General features: G+C 37.8%; 1 protein-coding gene across 6 annotated transcripts in view; it reads right to left on the bottom strand.

Annotated features, from left to right (window-relative positions):
- Positions 1-20,848, bottom strand: part of PCDH15 (protocadherin related 15) — a 435,688-nt gene that overhangs the window by 362,623 nt on the left and 52,217 nt on the right. For all 6 annotated transcript variants that reach the window (XM_088144402.1, XM_088144401.1, XM_088144400.1 and 3 more), the window contains exon 2: positions 12,502-12,620. In XM_088144402.1, coding sequence (XP_088000528.1) covers positions 12,502-12,592 — 91 coding nt within the window. In that variant the 5' untranslated portion in view covers positions 12,593-12,620. The remainder of the gene's footprint in view (positions 1-12,501; positions 12,621-20,848) is intronic.

The raw sequence follows: 20,848 nt of genomic DNA, 5'->3' as shown, positions 1-20,848 counted from the left end.
TTTTCATGTTAAAAACGATTGTTATAGTTCTTGAAAAAAATAAATAAGTGGGAACATCACCACAGCAGAGTTTTTAGGTTTCTGTGCTATACTCTAATAATCACATTCTGCAATTGTTGTTCCTATCAAGCTCCTATCAAGGACTTTTCTGATTAAAATAACTGTCAATAACACGAAATTGTAATTGTCAATATAGCAAATCACAAAAAGACAGCCAGAAAATGTTGGAAGATAATTTAAACTAAACGTTTGGGTGGTTTTGGAAGATAGGCCAACCTGCTGCAAGCTAAAAAAAGAAAAGAAAAACGAACAAAAAACGAGCAAAGTATTTCAAAGATCCTATACTTTCCATGCAAAAGATTACAACTAATTGAAAATATTTCACCACACGTTATTAGTAAACACAATTATCTTTCCCCAAATGAGGATTAGTTTTTGAGAGGAAACAGAAGGAAATGTATTAACTAAGTCGATGAAAAAGGGAAAATAATTGTTTATATCAAGTTTCTTTATAGCAAATTTCCTTTTTGATCACCTTTGGACTACCAGAACAGTTGAAGGTGAGTTTCTGAATGGGAAGAATTTTTTTTTTTCCCCCATACATTTCATGCTAATCCAGTGCTACTGAAAAGCCTCTCTATAGCAATATTTCCTTCAATCTCAATATTCCATACTCTTCCATGGATATTAAAGGGAAAACCATACCCAAAACTGCCAAAATATAGTTGGATATACTGTGAAATAATATTGGAGTATAGGCTCAAAAGGGTTCACACTTTCTGCAGAAGGCAGGGCCAAAATATATATTTCCTCCTGTCCCCTGAGAGAAAACAATGTCAGTAAGGAGAATTATTTTCACTTATATAAAAAATCAAATACCTCTTGCTACCATTAATGTCACTATATAATCAACATTGAAGCATGGTAGTGGCTATGCACAATTAGAGTGGACATTAGCCCTGAGGTGCTATACGAGCATTCGACACACACCACAACTGAATCCCCCATTTCAAGGCAGGGACTGTAGGATCCATCAGCTGACGACCATATAAAACTTTGGTAAATACAGCTATCAATCTGAGCAAAAGGAAGCAATCTGAAGAAGCAAAGTTGCCTTTTTTGTAAAATCTTATGAATAGAGATTGGCTAGCTAGGTAGTTGCCCCTTGCCTTACAGATAACTATGTAAGAAACTGTGGGACTCAGTGAGAGTCACCTCTCACCCAATGAAAGCAACTTCCCTTGAAACCGTTGCAAGTTCAAAGTTCATTTATTGAGAAATAGCGTACAGATCTAGAGCATTGCTGGAACTGAGTCTTGCACACACCAAAACTTGATTTTACCCCCTGTCTGTTTCATCTCCCCCCCGCCCTCCACCTTCTGTCTCCAAGTCTCTCGTGTGCATGGCAAAGGTTCTGTCCTGGTGTCACGCTGGTATGGCCTTGGGCATTCCTGAGAACTAGATAACAGTCCATCTGCACCTAACGGTTCACCTTCCAACCTCCTCCCCCCCCCTTTTTTTCCCCTCTGTAATGGCAGAAATGAAGCAAGCAAACTAGCAGGACAGTTGATTGATTGTGAGGATTCTGACAAACTGTCAGAGAAATCACTGATTTAGGAAGGCTATGACATTTGCTCCTCATGCTAAACACATCATGGCCCTTTAGGGGATATGTTTACTCCTGGAAGAGTAAGCCAGTATGATGCATTTTCTAGCCAAACGGTAACAATATCCCTTGATCCTCACAATTTCTAGGAGACAAACAGGTTGGAAGGCTGGCAAAAAAACAATATATATTAGGTAGATACTAGTTGGCCTATGTATGCCAGATCTTCCCCCTAGGGTAAGATAGATCTGGGCAGAAGGTAGATATCACCATCTCTTGTGATTTGTGAATGGTAGAGTTTTGTTTTGGTCTTTCCACAAAGCAGAGATTTCAATGAACCTATTTCTTCTACCCTCCTTGTCAGCCTTTCGAGGTAGTCCAGACAGGAAACTAAAACCATGAATACTAATATTAACTTTATTGTAAGGTTACAGAACATCATCTTACAAGTATGAAAGCAGTTTTCCCTCCCCTGCCTTTACGTCCCAGAGAACTAGGTAGGGTCCCTTCTAAGACACTTTCTCCATCCCCATCCCTCCTTTGAGCTCACATTTCATTTCTCAGACTGTTGTCTAAGCTGCAGCTCTTCCTACTATCTCCCAAGGTTATTCTCAAAGCTATTACACTCCTGGCTAAGTTAGGATCTAAGTTAGGACATGATGGATGGTTGGATGAGTGCCCAAGGACAAATGTCAGATTCCCATAAACATATATCTGCTTATGATGATAGAAAGATATCCTGCAGGAGGAGCTATACAGTGAGCATGTTCAGCATGCATAGAGATGTTTCCTGATACTTCCAAGAGAACAACTCCTACAGACGGCATCTATCTCCCCTCTTTGCCCAATCCAGATTGAAGGAAACCCCTCAAATCATAAAATTTTGCTAACATAAACCTAATCCACTGTTTTTACACTACCTTTGGAAGGCTTATCAGATCATCTATCATTTTTATAAAATGACGATTACAGTTATGAAGCTTGTTAAGCCACTCTTCGGCAATTGTTCCCATTCAGCCACTAGATGCAGAGGTATAGCTAGTCTGGATCTGGATGGAAAATCAAATGGAAGAGTCTGTTACCTCCAAAGATGTCCTGGACATTCCATGGTGAATTCTACTAGGTCAGAGAGTGATAAGTTCTTCTCAGAATAATTTGGGCTCAGCAACTTCAGCTGGTAGACTACTTTGGGAAGAGTTGTAAATGGTGGAAAAGCTTGGGGCCAGGGGTACGTCAGTGAATTGATTCCTTCAACTCTGCTGTCCTGAAGTAGGAGAAGCAACATTGGCCTTGTCTGTTGCTTGTATTTGCAAAAAGGGTGACTAGCAGAGAGCTGCATTCCATCCACAGTTTTTAGAAGACCTCTAGTGAAGGGACCTCTAATGAATCCCCCAGCCTACTAGCCTCACAACTCTGTAGATCTGGATTCTAACTGACTTCCTGAGGGGAACCACTTGCAACAAATGGGGAAACTTTTGTATTCCGGGACTGCGACTACACTGTACCTTCAATAGTTAGCAATAGTCAGCAGCACCCATTTTTGAATCAGCATATCAGAAGATGTGACGCAGCCCTTTTCTGGTGGCTGGTTCCATCCCACCTGTCATAAGGTTTCCATGGACAGGCATTTTTCCTCCTCTTCCAACTACCTGAAGTATCCTGGTTTCTTGAGTTGGGTTTTGCTGCCAGTACATATCGGGTTCTAGGAAAAGATAATTCTATGCCAAGCTTTTTCCACCACACTTGATAGAACTTAGGCAATGAACACAACATATATCCTTTCATGCTGTGTGGCTTTTGAAGAAGGTGACTACCGTTTGGAAACCATTATTCTTAACATTGAGAATATTCCAAACTTCAGTTAGGTGATGATAAGGTGAGGAGGGGTGCCTCATTCCATCAGAGGTTAGTCAAGGGCTCCCTAATTTTTGTCATATGGAATCTCAAAAGGTCGGCCCTTCTTTCCTTCCTTCCTTCCTTCCTTCCTTCCTTCCTTCCTTCCTTCCTTCCTTCCTTCCTTCCTTCCTTCCTTCTTTCCTTCTTTCCTTCTTTCCTTCCTTCCTCCACTTAAAAAAGGAACAGAATTGTCATGTGCAATGTAATCAAATATTTTCCATTAATTTTTAAAACAGTTGTTTATAGTAAAATGAAATAATCTACAGCAATACTCCACCATCCAATTTTGCAATGGAATTGCAGCGTTATACAATGCGATGCAATACAATGGTAAACAACAGACAACAACCACCTTAGCAAGCACATCCTCAGAGAAGCAATCTTCTAATAACCTTTCTTTAGAAGCAAAACTGACCAGAATTAGAATTGCTTAAAATAATATTATAAATAATAATATAATAAAATATTATTACATTATTTTGTTGATTTTGTTGTTTAGTGGATCATTTTAGTCTGGACTGACTATCTGATTTTAAGTTTTTAGCTGTTTTTATTTATTTTTCTAGTTTTGTACACTGCCCAGAGTCCATTGGAGTTGGGCACCCAATAAATTTAAATAATAATAATAATAATAATAATAATAATAATAATAATAATTTAGCTGCTGCAAGAAGATCACACAGACTGACTACAAACAATGGCATGACAAAGTAGCAACAATGGTGCATTGGAATATCTGCAAGAAACACCATTTGTCTGCAAGCAAGAACTGGTGTGACCACAAAACAGACAAAGTAATAGAAAATGAAGAAGCTAAACTACTCTGGGACTTTAGAATTCAAACAGACAAGCACCTGCCACACAACACCCCAGACTTAACTTCTTGATAAGAAAGACAAAAAAGTCTGGATAGTGGACATTGCAATACCTGGAGACAGTAGAGTAGAAGAGAAAGAACTGGAGAAAATCACAATATATAAAGACCTGCAAATAGAAATAGAACAACTATGGCAAAAGAAAGCAAAGATAGTACCAATAGTTATACGTGACTTAGGTACAAACCCAAAACATCTGGAGCACCACTTGAAGACCATCATGTCAGGTTCAGCCCAAGAAACTTAGCGGGACAATTCAGGAACAGTTCAGTTACTTTATTAGCTTACACCTACTAGACAGAATCTCGCCAGCCTAACTCTAACCCCCAATGACTGCAACTAAACACTCTGCATTTCTTAGGGTGGTGCCAGTCTCATCTTCTTAGTTTTTACACGTTCAAGCTGTGGGCTGAGGAGATGCTTGAGGTTCCTCTCTGACTCCCAATGACCTTGGACCTCCTCACTCAATCTTCCATCACATCAGCACTGACAAAATCACCATCAGTCAGTCGCACAAGGCAGCTTTACTTGGAACAGCATATATTCTGCGACAATACTTTTAATACGATCAAATCGTCAAACAGCATCTGCCTATCCCAGGTGGTCAAGGATGCAATGGGCTCTCTCAGATTGACATGAGTAGATGGCCATTAAGTTTTATCACCTGATTAAGCTCCCTGTTGGATAAACTCTATGGGGTTGGCAAGACTAACACTGTTTCGGGTTTCATTCACTTTCTCAGCTCTCAGCTTCTTTAATGCACCTAGCCACAAGCCTTAATGTTGGTTTTTTCATGCCAATGAAAGGTACATTTCTGTGCTGATCTTGCCAATCTACATGGAAGTTTAACTCAGCTCTCAATACTCTAAATATGGGCTCTAGGGTACCCATCTGATATGCCCATTTGGATCAAACCCATATCCACTTTGGATCAAAACTTAGTTTTAAATTTTGCATGGATTGGTGTCTACACTAAGTAAATGTGTGCTGACTAACAGATTTAAACATTTCTTGCTTTTAGGATGAGGAAGGCAAATATATAAATTCCACTTTTTCCAGTATATGTTTCTCAAATTTGTTCTTTGGATCACTGTCCAGGCAAAGAGAGAATCATGAAACCACATGGTTTTCCTGATTCTCCTTGCTAGGTAGAACATGAATCAATAGCTGTTTTTCAAATCTGGTGTTTGACTGAGTTGGAAACTTTAGTGCTTACACCTGAATTCTGCATTCACTATAAAAGGTGTCATTGAGTGTGCTAAGATGAGGGCTGCCTTTTTCTAAGTAATTTTTTTCTCTGCTTTTGCCTGGGTCTGTGGCATTATCCCAGTGTGCCAGCCAGCTTTTCCTGCCTTTTTTACCAATTAACTAGTATAAAGCATTGGCCAATTACATAACTGTAATGAAACCAGAAGAGACCAGACTTTGACAATATGCTGTGCCCAGCCTGGCATCTCACCAAAAAAGTGATGAGGACACCTTCCTAGGCAGGGATAAGCTTGCCAACCAGTTATATCAACCTTTCTGGGACCCCAGAAAAATCTGCAGTGAAAGGTAGCAAAGCTGTGCTATCTCAAGAGTAAGCGAACAGGCATTCTTCAGTGCCATGCTAAGCCTGGCAACACAGAAAAGCAAGTGGAGCTATAAGAGAAGACTTGTCGCTTTATAAACTTTTATGTTTTAGTTGGAGTAGAGCAGTTTCTGCACTAGTTTAGCACAGATTCTTGAAAGGCTCTTTGCTAGACAATTTAAAGACTGTTGCTCTCCCCTTTCCTTGCTGCTGCTACTTCTGTCTTAAAACTAGTGTGGGGATGAATAGTTAGACAAAAATATTGCAGAGAAAATCTTGATGGTATCCAGCTGAAACTTGGCAGAGCCAGTGCATTTTAAAACTCAGTGTTCTCTCCTCTTTCCCACATCCCTCCTCCCTTCGATAAGCTGCTTGAAGTATTGGATCATAGCTTCATAGAGATTGAGATCTGGTTCTGGCTGCTTTAATGGGAATCTTTGTGTATCTCAGAGATCCATACACTTTTTTTACAGAGTAGGTTAACTGAATTTGGAATTTGGCAGTATTTTACACAGATCATTACTTAGAAGGCTACGTGCAATCTATGATGTAACATATTCCAAGTGCAATTTACTGTATTTATTTAATGCAAAAAGAACAATCTTTGGTCCACAGATTGCATACACATCATTGGCAGCCTCTCGGCATTGTGAGATCATGAAGCAGCTTGTATTTGTTTGTGGGTTTCAAAATTAAGGATAGGAATGCATGTGGGAAGCTCTGGGAGGAAGAGCAGTTAGCTTCCCAGTAACCCCCTGCTCCCATTTCCACTTTTAAAACTGTGACAACAATAACAACAATGCCTACATTCAGCCTTATACCTTCAGTGACAACTCCACATTACCAGATGCCTTTTGAAGCCCTTTGGGAGGTTGAAAGGCTGAGTTGCAACCCTTGATTTAATATATTTTTAATGTACTTTTCCATCAAAGAATATTTCTCAATATGTCTAAAATAACACAATAAAAAAAAGCTCACTAAAATATAATTAAAACATGAATAAAACAAATAGCATTCATGCAGCAAATCCATTTATAGTCCAAAATCTTTGTTGTTGTTTTTCTTGTCTGTGGAACTGGCAAGGAGGGAGGTACCATAACCTCACTTGATAGGAAACCAAGAAGAAGCCAGTCAGAAAGTCCTCTTTTATGTTCCTACATGTGTGTTTGATGGTGATGAGTTCAAGAAAAGGACCTCTCCTGAAGTTCTTAAAGCGTAGGCAAGCTAAAAAGGAGGAATGAAATCTTTCAAGCATTCTGATGTGATGTCATAAAAAGCTTTCTAGATTGTAACAAGCAATCTGAATTGCGTCTGGAAACAGTCCAGTAGTCACCAGAGCTGTTTTAACAAAGAAAACATCTGCTCCCTATAACTAGCCTGGTTTGACTGCTGCATTCAAGATCAGTTGAAACATCTGAACACTTTTTAGGTAGTCCCCAAAGGGAATGGTACAGAAGCATTCTGAGATATAACTAAGGTGTATACTGCTACAGTGATAGCTCTTGGAACTGGTGAAAGAGAAATCATAGCACTGCTAAAGCCAGAGAAGGCTGGTGTTATATCCAGGAATACAGCTAATCTGTAAACCTGAATCTTTGAAGGGAGCATAAAACAGTGCCCCCAATCCAGGGAAGCAACTTATCACAATAGCATAGTCAACTGTTTTGAAAGAACTAACAGAACCAACAAGATCAGAATCGTGCAAGCCATGGTATTCCTTGTGACACTCTATCGACGTGAAATTTGGACTTTAAAGAAGCAAGATAGGAAGAGTATTGATGCTTTTGAAGTTTGGGGTTGAAGAAGACTCCTGAGAATACTGTGGACAGCCAAGAAGACCAACTGATGGATCATTGAAAAAATCAACCTGGACTTATCCCTAGGCACAAATGACTAGGCTTAAATTATCCTACTTTGGACACATTATGCAAAGCCCCAGCTCTCTGGAGAAGGCCCTAATGCTGGGAAAGGTGGAAGGAAAGAGAAGAAGAGGATGACCAGCAGCAAGGTGGGTGGACTCAGTTACAGTGGTAATGACAGTGGTGATGAGTGCACCGTTGGAAGACCTGAAAGACCAGGTTAGGGATAAATCATCATGGAGAAAATCTATGTGGTTGCTAGGAGTCAAAACAACTCCTAAAACAGTTAAGATCCATCAGGCAGCTTCTATTTTTTAACTAGCCTGAAATCAGATTAAAACATATCTCTGTATTCAATAAAATTTCTAAGACTGTAACTTCTTAGATTGCATATTGTCTAAGAACGGCATTCTGATACTGACCAATAATTATTTAATACGTTCAGAAAGTTTTTTTTTAAAAAGCAACAATAACAAAGGCCATATCAATCACTCTCAGATATCAGGGAATCACACCCTACAAATATCTTGCGAAAAGTATTTACTGTTTTCTTCCACTAAGCCAATTCATCTTGGGTTTTTTGTAAACCAGAAAAAACAAAGATGAAGTAGGAACACATAGGAAGTCTTACCTCTTCAAGGATCTTTCCCCCATCTTTGGGCTACATATCTGGACAAGCAGAAGCCAAAGTTACAATACATAGAACTGAGTCAATTATGGCATTCAAACTGGCACGGTTACAAGTATTCCTTTTGCAATCTGTTGTGCAAATTAGTCACAACAGGCTATTAAGTGTTTCTCTTATGACTCTTATGACTCATAATAGGCTGGTTTGTTTTGTTTTGTCCCCTCAAGTCAGTGTTGACTCCTGGAGACTGCCTGGACTAGTCCCTGCAGTTTTCTTGGCAAGATTTCAGAAGTGGTTTGCCATCGCCTCCTTCCTAGAACCGAAAGAGAGAGACTAACCCAAGGTCACTCAGCTGGCTTTGTGCCTAATGCGGGACTAGAACTGTTGCCTAGTTTCTAACCTGATGCCTTAACCACTACCCCAAACTGGCTCTCTTAATAGGCTGTTGCCCAACCAAAAATCTTTCATCAGAAAGCTATGTGCAGATTCAAATAGTGGCAGAAAAAATGCTTTATTTCCCTCACTGCCATAATATAAGCTCAAGTCTATGTTTGGTTCAACTGACTCTCCCTTTTTTGGGGGGGGGGGTGTCAGCTTGACTCCACTATGATAATGGCTCTGCCCATTCTACCAAGATCAGCTTGTAAACATAAACATTTGAACAACTCTTATGTGAGTTCTCCAGCTTGTTCACTAGTGTACCTATTTAGTAAAGGAGAGATATATGAGTAGAATTAATCTCTCTTAGAATATATAGAGACAGGTGCATAAGCTCCAAAAGGAGTAAAATATATTAAATCAGTTACATGCGCCATTAGAAAGCTGGCATTTCTAAACTTTCTGGCCTCATGGTGGGGGAAAAGAGAACAAAAAAGGGGACTGCCTAAAAGACCCAATCTTCCAATCAAAAAAAGCAGGAGAAAGAAAGAAAGAAAGAAAGAAAGAAAGAAAGAAAGAAAGAAAGAAAGAAAGAAAGAAAGAAAGAAAGAAAGAGGGAGGGAGGGAGGGAGGGAGGGAGGGAGGGAAGGAAGGAAGGAAGGAAGGAAGGAAGGAAGGAAGGAAGGAAGGAAGGAAGGAAGGAAGGAAGGAAGGAAGGAAGGAAAGGAGGAAAATGTGTGAAGAATTAAGAATTTTTATGGTGCCTTTCCAATCCGAGGTTTGTCAGCATGACTTGTCAAAGTGATTGTAAAATTTCCAGTAGTGGTTAGGAGACTATTCAGGCTATTTACTGACTTTCTGGGGCCATCAGTCCTGGACTTTGAACCTTAGCAAATCTAAAACTCATAGGCAACAAGATACTCAGATAATGATCATCTCATTCAACACGAAAAGCCAGCTCAAAATGATGCCCTGCTTAATACAGTGGACTGGGATACTAACTGGGATTATGCGCTTGTCAAAGATGCCATGGCCAGTGAACCAGTCCTGATGGGACAGATTCTATATGCTTGTTACAAGTCAGAAAGAAGAAGAAACATATTTATATATAAATCAAATAAATTAAATATGCAAACTCACAGATGTGGATTAGAAATGCCAGTATTACCTTTGAAATTACCATCAATTAGAAGAGGGGAAAAGACTTCTGAACATTCTCTTATTCTGAACAAACAAGCTTAGGCATTCATTATCAAAAGGTGGCATCATGAGACCCCCGGTTGGGGGAACAGAACTACAGTAAACCACTGCAACTCTGCTTCTCTACTCCCCGGGTCTCACATGTTGCTGCAAGTAGGCAAAGCTGGGAGAGATTAATCATCCAGCCCCTCCAAACTTGATATAGACCAGATCAGCATATTTATCTTGATTCAACACCTGGCTGCTTGCTGCTCCGTTACCCAACTATCAATCAGAAGCAGTACCTTCTACCTAAAGAGGACTGTCACCTAGCTATTCAGGTTTTCTGAACTGAGAAACACTGGCAAACATTAATTTATTAAAACATGCATATTTTATAAAATACAAATTTCTCATTTTGAGGAAACTGGGTCAGGGTTCCTCAAAATATTTCACTTTGTTTATGCTCCAAGTGAATCCAAAAACTAAAGAAATGTAAATATACCCTTCCCAAATACAATGTGAACAAAGCTACAAGCATATTAGTAAGGAAAACTAGTGATTTCCCCACCTTTACATTTCAATATGTTTCCAGCTGCAATATAATAGAATAATAGAAAAACAGACCTACCACTGGAAAGATATTTGATCTGAGTACTTTATTAAAACCTGGATATATCTAGATACAGTCAACATTGAAATGAAAATGCCAGCTAATATTTATTCAAGAGTTCTGATACATTTCAGACCAAATCTCTTCTTTAGGAGAATCCGTTTTTAATTAAAAGTCAGACTTGCCTTCTGAACTGTTGAATTCAAATTCAAGATATGATAGATTACATACACACATACATATACACACCCTACATATTATTAACACAGAGGAATATGTCCCTGGTTTGATTTATGAAATATTTTGAAATGTCTATTCGCTGTTCATGATGATTATGTAATTTTTACCTATGAATTACATGCAGATCATAATATAATATTCTTCAATAATGCTCAATATAATGCTGAGCATAAATGGTCTTTAAAAATTCTCTACCACTGTGGGCAGTGAACTGGGTGGATTTTTTTTTTTTTTTTTCTGAATTTCTCCAAGGGTATGGAAAAAATTCTCAACCAATTTCCTCTTAGCAGTTACAACAGCATGATTACAAAAAAATAAGAAAAAAAGTACTCATGAAATATATTCCCTTATGAAATTTTCTTCTGGTATTTATTGAGAATGTGGGAACCTGGGAGGCTGCAGATGGCTAGAAAGATGATTGCACAGTAAAATATAGGACACTTGTTTATATATACCCCTTTACTATTTTATAATTAAAAAAGTGAAAGAATGCTACTTATTTTTCCTTCTTCTCAGGATAATTTCTCCCAAATTTATTTCTCTTTTCAAACAACTTCTAAAGCAAATTCTCTCATCAGATTGAATAAGAACTGGTGGGGAATACAAAAAAAAAAAGAGCATTTCTCTGTCCAGCACTGTTCAGTGTTAAAGAGAAGGGATTAGTGATATCCAGTGAACAAAATTATTTAATAAACAGGAAAAGGTTTGTTCAGGTCTTTGTGGAGATGCTTTCCTTCGATGAAAGGTCAAGCAAAGTGTCCCCTTTACTTCTCTCTGTGAAGTATTTTATTCCTTTTTTCTAAGGGCAAAGCAATAGTGTGTGTTCCGTTGTTTTGCCTGCTCTGTGGTTCTACTGCAAGTTTCCACAGAGGCTGGAAGATGACGCAGTGCACCTTGTTGTAGTGCCTCACGTCTTCATCTCATGAACCATGGCATTTCCATAATGCTAAGTACCTCAGAGGTGAATCAAAGCCATCTCACACAGGCCTAAAATTAGTCTTCTGAGGAGCAACTTTGACTGTTCTGTTTGATTATTTTACCATTCAGAAGATCTTGTGTCATTTTGTTCATCTGCTGGTACCAATTTCCTATATCCCAAACAACCAAAAGTCCAGTTCAGGGTCAAGAAATACCAATTATGACTGATTTAGCAATTTGGCATGGAATTTCTTAAACTGTGTAAGTCCTAAATATCTGGAACAGAAGCACTGAAATTTACTTGTAACTATTCAGATATGTATCCCAATTGTACAGAAAACTGAGACCTCCTTATGATGTTCACCAACTGCCAGAGCATGGAATCTTAATTTACACTTCTGTCAACATTGGCAAAAATAATACAAAAAACAAACAGACAGTAACAGATTATCCCTGCCACATTCCCAATAAAAGCTATGGACTTATGCACTGTAAAGAACTGATAGGCTTTTTATTGGCTCTGTGATGACTCTGTGGCAATTTGATATTTATAATATTTTCATATAACAATTTGCATAGCCCTTTAGCCAAGCAAATATAAATTGAGATCCTCTTAGGATATGGGGGGAAAAAACTTGCAATGTGTCTGCTATGCTTGCCCAATAATTTCCTTTTTTCTCATGGGACCTTATATAAAACTATGTAGCAACAGAGGAAAACAAAATGGACAAGCACTTACCATCATCATTCTGGGCCAGGCAATCTATGAAGGCAACCGAAACTGCAATGCCTATTGCTAACCATTTTGAAAAGCCAGGCTGCTGTAACATTTTATGTCACGCTTCAATCAAGAGAAAGCTAGAAAAAGAGAGAATTATTATTATTATTATTATTATTATTATTGTGTGTTTATTAAAGTGAAAATATGTAGGAATTGCAAAGGAGATTCTATATTCCCAAAGTCCACAAATATCACAGATAGATAGCAAAGCACTTCTTCCTCCAGAAAATGATTCCAAAATGACCCATCTTTGCAGTTTGAAAATCAAGGCTATGAAAAATGGCATTGAAAAAAGCTCAGCTCAGAATCTCTACCATCTCAGTAACACACCCTCAAATTGTACTGTTCCTGAAATGCCGTAGATTTTATGGCTCTGCCATGGAAAACTGTCCCCAATCTTCCAAATTTTTAGGAGAAACGTCTGCCTCTTTGTAACTCCCCCCTCTTCCTTTATATCCATTTAAGTAATCTTTTTAACAGCTGAAACTATCCATTTCATTTCATTTTTTAGTGTTGTCTACTTATGACAGAAATGAGCATGTTTGAACTTGTCCTGTCATTGCCATTAAGTGATACAATTGCAATGACAGATTTTACCATTAGCCCTCATCACATTGACTGAGAGGTATTCCGCTTGTATTTCTAAAATGATTCAAGAGGGGCACTGATTTGACCATTGTAATTTCAGATATATCAACAGCTTTCTGAAAATTACAGTCTTGTGAAGATTATTGAGCTAACACATGTGAAATACTTTGACCAGTTAAAGTGTACAGTATCTAAATGCTAATGTATTGTAACGTATTTGTCCCTCTAAAACAGACTGTTGTTACTAGTTGTTGTTGGATATAAATTAAAAACTGGCCATGCTGGCTAGGAATGGTGGAATATAGGCAACATTTTGATGGTCACAATGTCTCCAACTCCACTACAATGGCATTGCCTAATTAAAAAAAAAAAAAGTCACTTTATCACACATACTTACCTAATTGCTCCTGCAAACTAGCAATCGTAATGAAATGACAAATTATGCTGAAAAGCCCTCACTGGGTAAAACTAAAACTAAAACTAACTGGGAAAAGCCTAAAGCTAAACATCCTCCCATAAAGCAACAGAAACAACAAAAATAAATAATAAAGAGAAGGGACGAAGAGTCATATTACAATAATCTCACTGTATTCTTTATAGCAATACAGCACTACAGGATTAACCACCTAATTTAAGAGATTTGCCTTCTGTTGTCATAATGATGTGGTAAGTAACTTAGCTTTGTCAGCCTGGTTTCTTTTTTGAGTCAAGTTCCCATTTTCCCTCTTCTTATTTAACAACCACTAATATCAAAACAATCTGTTCTGCTTTCAGACTAAAATAATTTCAATCACTGCTATCCCTTCACTCCCAGAAGTCAACTTTTTGTCTCATCTATCTGGGTTGTCCTGGGGAGAGAGACAAAGATATTTCCATGAAAAGTAAGCATGGCTGAACACTCTTGGTATTTCAACTTTTTTTTGTTGAAAAAAACAAAACAGGAACAGTTGTTTCATTTAACTAAATATTTGGAGAACATTTAGCAAATAAATATTGGTACATTCGAAGTGCAGCTAGACTTCTTTGAAAAGATAGATGTAGTACAAGGAACAAAGTAAAGAACGAAAGCTGACAAATTTGGTTTTAGACAACTATAAACTAAGTCAGAGGTATAAAATACAAGTATAAGAATGAGTGCCCCCACACATATTCTCAACTTGTCCTCTGACCCCAGGTCTATTGCCTATCTAACATTTAGCACAAGTTTTGGACAAGAATACAAAATGCACCTATATTTACTTAAAATCATCCTTTAGAAATAAAAGAGAAGCTTTAGATTTGCATCCTAGCACTCTTAGCTCCATATTCCTCTTTGTAAAGTTTCTCTTTATCACTGTTGTTGTTTTCATTCTTCTAAAAGATATTTAATTTTACAAATTATTATGCTGCACGCCCCACACCTGAATAGTTGGATTCACATTGTCCTAAACTACTTTTTAAAAACATGGTTTGCTGAACAAATTATAGTGGATTGGATTATAATACAACATGGTAGAACATAGGCCATGGGTCAGAAGTCACAATAGTTAGGTTTACCAACATACCAATCTACAATCAAAGAAACCACGTGGTGATTTAACAAACTGTGTGACCCCACCTAAGTGTTCTCTTAACATCTGAAGCCACTATTCCATCTATCAGTATGTAGTACTCAGTATTTCTTCTGGTGCTTTTATAAGTTAACCAACAGTTCCAACAGTCAACAATGATTCAAAACAAATTAATTTCCCAGATTCAGAATATATGAAAGTATATCTATTTCTGTCAGTGTCACACAGAAGAGGAGGATCTCCATTCTGAACCAAGCTATTCTTCCAGGAGAGAGAAACCACAGTTCCAATAGGGTAATTGATCACATAGGAAAAATAAGGACTGAATTCTAGTCTTGGGTATGAAAATAGATTTCATAACCCAGGCTTCATAGCCAGTATCATCATAATCTTTATTTTAAAACTATGTATGGTTTGGGACCAGGATACTTAAAGGTGCTCATGTCTCTACAAGTGGCTAACTATACACTAAGGTCCACATTAGAGATTGTCAGTCTTTCAAGACAGGCCAGATCAGGAAACAGATCCTACAAGAGATGCTAAAACACTATTGATATAAGCTATAATAATAGAATCTGGAAAACCTGTTCTGTTTCCCCTTTCTTCACTCTTATTACAAGGAAATTTTTTTTTTTTTTTTATCTGCGCTCAGTCGTTACCGACTCTGCAGTGACTGCTTGGACGAGTCCTTGCAGTTTTCAAGGCAATTGTTTTTCGGAAGTGGTTTGCCAGAGCCTCCTTCCTAGGGCAGAGCCCAGCTGGCGTGCGCAGGAGGCGGGGTTTCCGTTGCTTCGCGCCCTTTTCAGGCGCGCGCGGTTTTTCGTGCTTACCGGCAACTGCTCCCGACTCCTTTTTTGCAAGGCGCCGCCAGCATTTTTCCTCCCACCGGAGTGAGAGTCCCCATTTATCTACTCATGTGAGTTTTCGAACTGTTGGGTTGACAGGAACTGGGGAGGAAACTGGGGAGGAAACAGGAGCTCACCCTGTTAACGCGAAGGCTGGACTCGAACCGCTGAAGCGTCGACCATTTCTGGCCGGCAACTTTCAATCTTGAGTTCCTTTCTCACACTTTCCTGTTTTCCCAGCTCATGTTTTGCTAATGGTCACCACGTATTTTCTTCAAAGTCATCTTTGTCATCTCTCTGCAGTCATCTCTCTACAGATTTTTCTTCATGTTCCATACTAATATAGTGTTAACAACTATGGGGAATATGGGGTTCACAGTTGTGGCATATTAACAGGAAGGATTTTTTCACCTAATACCAACTCTGATGACATTTCTATTCTTGACAATTAAAAAAAATATATATCAGGATCTGTAATTCAATACTATATATATATATATATATATATATATATATATATATATATATTCAGGATTTCTTGCTGTTGGGGGTGGGGTGGGGGAGCATGTGCATGCATGTTTATAATTTGATATTTCAAACCTCAATATTGGCTAGAGCTCAACTATAGACAAATGCCTCTCCCCCCAATAAATTCAAAATGCATTGCATTTTTGTTTATTTAGAGAGTCTTATCACTGATCGTTTGATCCCATTATTTTATGGAGCCATATTTTATTTTCTAGATGTAGTGGGGCAGCAGGAAGGCTGCAAGTTAAACAAATAAACAGAAATCCTATTGCTTTTTCAGCCCTGTGGAACCAGCTGTTGTAGTTATGATTTCAATAATTTCATTAAAGAGGAAACTCAAAGCTTCAGTGTCAGGAATGAAGTTTAGTTCTAGGTTAATGAGATCAGTGGCAATAAGGTGCATGTTTTTCAGGGATTTTATTGCATGAAGATTTTATCAAGAAATAACAAAAATCTTTGTATAATCTCTTGGTTGTTACTAAGCAATACAGTCTACGATGCAAGGAAATAAAGCAATGGTATGCCTACAGCAATCATCCTATATATTTATGATCAAACAGAAGGGGATATTTAGCTGCATAAAGCAGATTAGGGACCCATTAATTTCCTGTTGGCATTGTACTAACCTCACTCTAGGCTTAATCTATTTTAGGGAAGCAAAGAGCAAAAAATACCTGCATGGGATATCTTTTATCAACAGATATGAGAGGACATAAGCAAATTGTATGCCTTTTATTGATAAGATTCAGACAAACTTGCCAAAAATGACCATTTCGTGATTTACTAAACTGAGGTGTACTATAGAATATTACTGCTCGTTTGCATTTATGTATTATACATCCAAAAGAAATCCATTACACTGGATGCATTTAAAAAGTTCTAAAACAATTGCCCCCTTCAAGCCCTCCTAATAGCATGGGACTCACTCAAAAAGTGATTTCATATACCGGTTGAAAAGTAGGGCAGAGTAGATCATGGATGTAATGGTATGTGGGAACGACCTTGGGAGACAGGAGGAAGAACTGCAGCCTAGACAACAGTCTGATAATTGAATTTTGAGTCCAAAAGGGGATGGGTGGTAAAAGCACCTCAGAAGGGACTCTCCCTAGTTTCTGAGAGAGTAAAAATGAGGGACGGGAGGAGCACTTTCAGACTTGCAAGCTTCTGCTAATGTAACCTTACAATAAAGATAGAACTAGTACTCCTGGTTGTGCTTCGCTAAATGTTTGATTTACTGCCAATGAGCAATAAAAAATAGTAACAAGAAGAAACATCAATATGTTATATGCAAAATATCCCAAATAGGATATTTTGTTTACTCATTTATTTATTTATAACATCTGAATCTAAATGGTGTACATACAAAGAACAGATTATCTGACAATAGGCACAAACGTCAGGGGAGTGTCACAGCTTCTTTTAATTCAACCTTAAATTACTTCCAAATATATTCCTCTAAGCTACAGCTAGCTGATTCTTCACTTCAGCTACAGATTTAAACCAAGCAATTTGTCTCTAAGATAGACTTTTTCCCCCTTTTGGCCAACAAGACTTACTTTGCTTTTTGAAGTTTCTCTGAATAATTGTTCACCTTCTCCCTAATATCCCTGCAGTCTTTTTTGAGCTGAGATAGGCGAATTCTGTATCAGGATGACATCCCAATCATGAACATGCTTACTCAGAAGTAAATTTCACTATGTTCAATGCAGCTCACTTCCAAGTCTGTACGGAATGAAGCCCATGGATACAAAAGCACGTCCTTCAGTTTCAAATATTAAAATCAAATTAGATTCACCTCTACAAGCTAATATGCTAATTTACTGGTTCCACTGCCTGCAAGGCTCATGTAGTGCAGATAAATATACAGGGACCCTAACTCATCTATACAGGTGATTGTCTAAATAATTCAAAATATAGTGCAAGGAATTCAACAAAAGCCTCCTACCGACAAAAATTTTTTTGTCAGAGGGACTGAAGATGCATAATTCTGCTTTCCTGGCAGCTTCCTGACCATCATCCAAGCTTGTTCTACAGGGTCTCCAAATTCTCCAGAGCAATTCTGAGCTGATATGGGGGGAAATAGTAGTTCCCTTCCAGATGTAGTATCACCATAATATTAGAAAGCATGGTTTGGATTTTATCCAATGTCAGCATAGAGTTCCACCACATCAACTTTTATTTACAAGAAATTTGTACGCATCTTGGCAACCCAGAGAACGATACAGACTTTACTATTGGTTGATGAAGTACACAGGAGAACAGCTTGTTTCCTCCTGAAATATGTGAGTGGCACCAACCGAGACAGAGAAACAAAGAGACAAAGAAGAGGCAGAGGAAATAAATCTAAAGTCCATTCAGAGCAGGTAGACAGTGACCCAGTTAATACGGGATGACTAAAAAGAGCCTTTAATGTAGCCAAAAAATCAGAAGGTATCTGGTAGCTCCTTTTCTGACTAACCAATTTTACTAAATGGCATCAGCCTTTGTGAGACACAGCTCACTTCATCAGATGCAGAGAGTGGCCAGATTGAAGTAGTACTGGTGGATGAACAGAGCTACTTTTAATAAAATCCATTAGTCAGAAAAGATGCTCCAAGATGCCTTCTGATTTTTTGCTACCACAGACTAACATGGCTCTCAGCCTGTAATGTAGCCAGAAATCTCCAGATAAATAACTATAGTAGATGCCAGTTACACTGCAGTAGTGCAGGGGGTTTTCTTGCAAAGACAACTTTAGTTTTGCTCTTTTGCAGCAAAATGATCTTCACAGCAGCAGTGAATGAAACACATGAGCTGTACACTAATAATAAAACTAAAATCCTACAATGGGCCTCTTTGTCTGACTGTAGCACTTTTCATTCACACCACTGATGGCCAATATATCTAGCCAAGATTTCTGAATACATGGAAGCATATTTAATTCTCCTCAGTGATCTAGCTATGAGTTAATGCTAATAGAGGAATCAGTAATTGGTTTTATACAGCAGTGAACTATTCCTTAAATTCAGTGGGATATGTTCAAAATATAAAATTAAACAGCTGAGTGCTGATTTGCATATTTTAATGGTATACACTTATATTAAGGGCTCATTTATCACTTCATCTTCCACATATGAATAGCTGCAATGGTCAGATATCTCAGCAGACAGAGAAAGGACTACGGATGGTGTTTGGAAGGCAACTTAAAGACTAACACATTTCTTATCTTCTAAAAGAGCTTATGTCCTATGAAATGTGTTCTCTTTAAGGTGTTATAAACTTCTTCATTGTTGTTTTTTCCTGCCTTTTAAAAACTGTTATCTCTAGCATTCTGTAATCCTTAAAATTATGCTACTCTTTTCTAAAACTGTTTTCTGTGTCTCTACATGACATTCATACATACACACAAATTGGCGTTCTTTGTGATGGTATTTTAAACAGAATGGCATCTGCACATTAAGTCTTACAGTGCATAACAAGAAAGCTATAAAGCCACTGAAAGATAATGCCATAGCTACAACTTTAATAAATCCTTAGTTGCTCTAAAGGTTTCTACGTTGACTTTTCAATTTTTGGTCAATTGCTTTTATGCTACCACTTTCTGCAACCTTGCTACCCTAACACTGAAGAAAATAAAAACACATTAAAATTTAACATCTGTTACATTATTAATACCTGAAATCGAAGGCTGGAATTTCATAGAAAAATCAGTAAAAGTGGGCATAAGAAAAATAGACACTTAATTATTGGTTTTAGCTTAATATCAAAATATTTTACTTTATAAAAGTATAAAAGTAGCAGAGAAAGAAATCTTCATCCACAGCTGTGTGGCTGTTTGATGATACATTACAGCATCATTTATGTTTCATTACCTAACCTGCTGCTGGGCTGAAAGTAAGACAAAACAAAATGAAGCTAGAAGTCTGATGGAGCCCAGCATATTTTACATAAAAATACTGGCCTCGTAATACTATATATATATATATATTTTCTTACACACACATCACATTCTCTGAAGCCAACCATTTGTTTGTTAATTAGTACTGATTGAAATGTTTCATTTATATTTGCAGCAACACAGAATTACCGAAATTTGCTGGAACAATTTAATAGGAATTTAGCTTGCTCCTCTAACAACCAGCTACTGCTGAAAAGCCCTAAAGCTGTCCTACTCCCAAATGTGTCTAGCTGCTCTGTGTTCTATTAAAGTACAACATTTTGTAATGTTGAAGATAATCGGCTTTAGTTTAATTAAATAATTTTAAACTCTTGATCTCTTTGCTCCGTTACATAATTAATCCAATCTCACACTGTAGAGTCCTTGATAGTCTTTCTTCTTAAATCTATAAGTGTCCTTATGCTAGGCTTGTAATTTTGGATTTTGCTCATTTTTGCTTGGGAACTAGCTTGAGAATCCTTTCTGTGTGCAATTGTATCTTAGATTCCTTATCTAAAGCCAAAAGCCTTTTTTCTTTCTTTGATCTATTTGCTTACTATTTGGCTAGAGCAAATACGTGACCAAAAACTTCTCACTCCTGGCCTAGGGAAAGATCTATGTTGCCTTGTAAAGTCTTGCACCTTCACAGAATTCCCAGTGAATCCCAATGCCTATTGGTTCCCTGATTTTTAATATATTGTAAGGAATCTAGTTGTCTCTATGATGATGTTCAAGCAAAGAATTCATGGCAAAGTAGAATCTGTTGCAATGTTTAATTGGGGAGTCATTAATCTATGATTTTGTGATGGTTTTAATTGCCGTATGCAGCCCAGAGTCACTGCTGCAAGATGGGCCGGTCTATCAATCATCTAAACAAA

The sequence above is a fragment of the Python bivittatus genome, unplaced genomic scaffold (assembly GCF_059951505.1).
Source record: "Python bivittatus isolate LINGU-HERP-01145 unplaced genomic scaffold, Pbiv_v1 ctg000400_np1212, whole genome shotgun sequence".
NCBI lineage: Eukaryota > Metazoa > Chordata > Lepidosauria > Squamata > Pythonidae > Python > Python bivittatus.
This window is presented reverse-complemented; position numbering and strand designations above follow the sequence as displayed.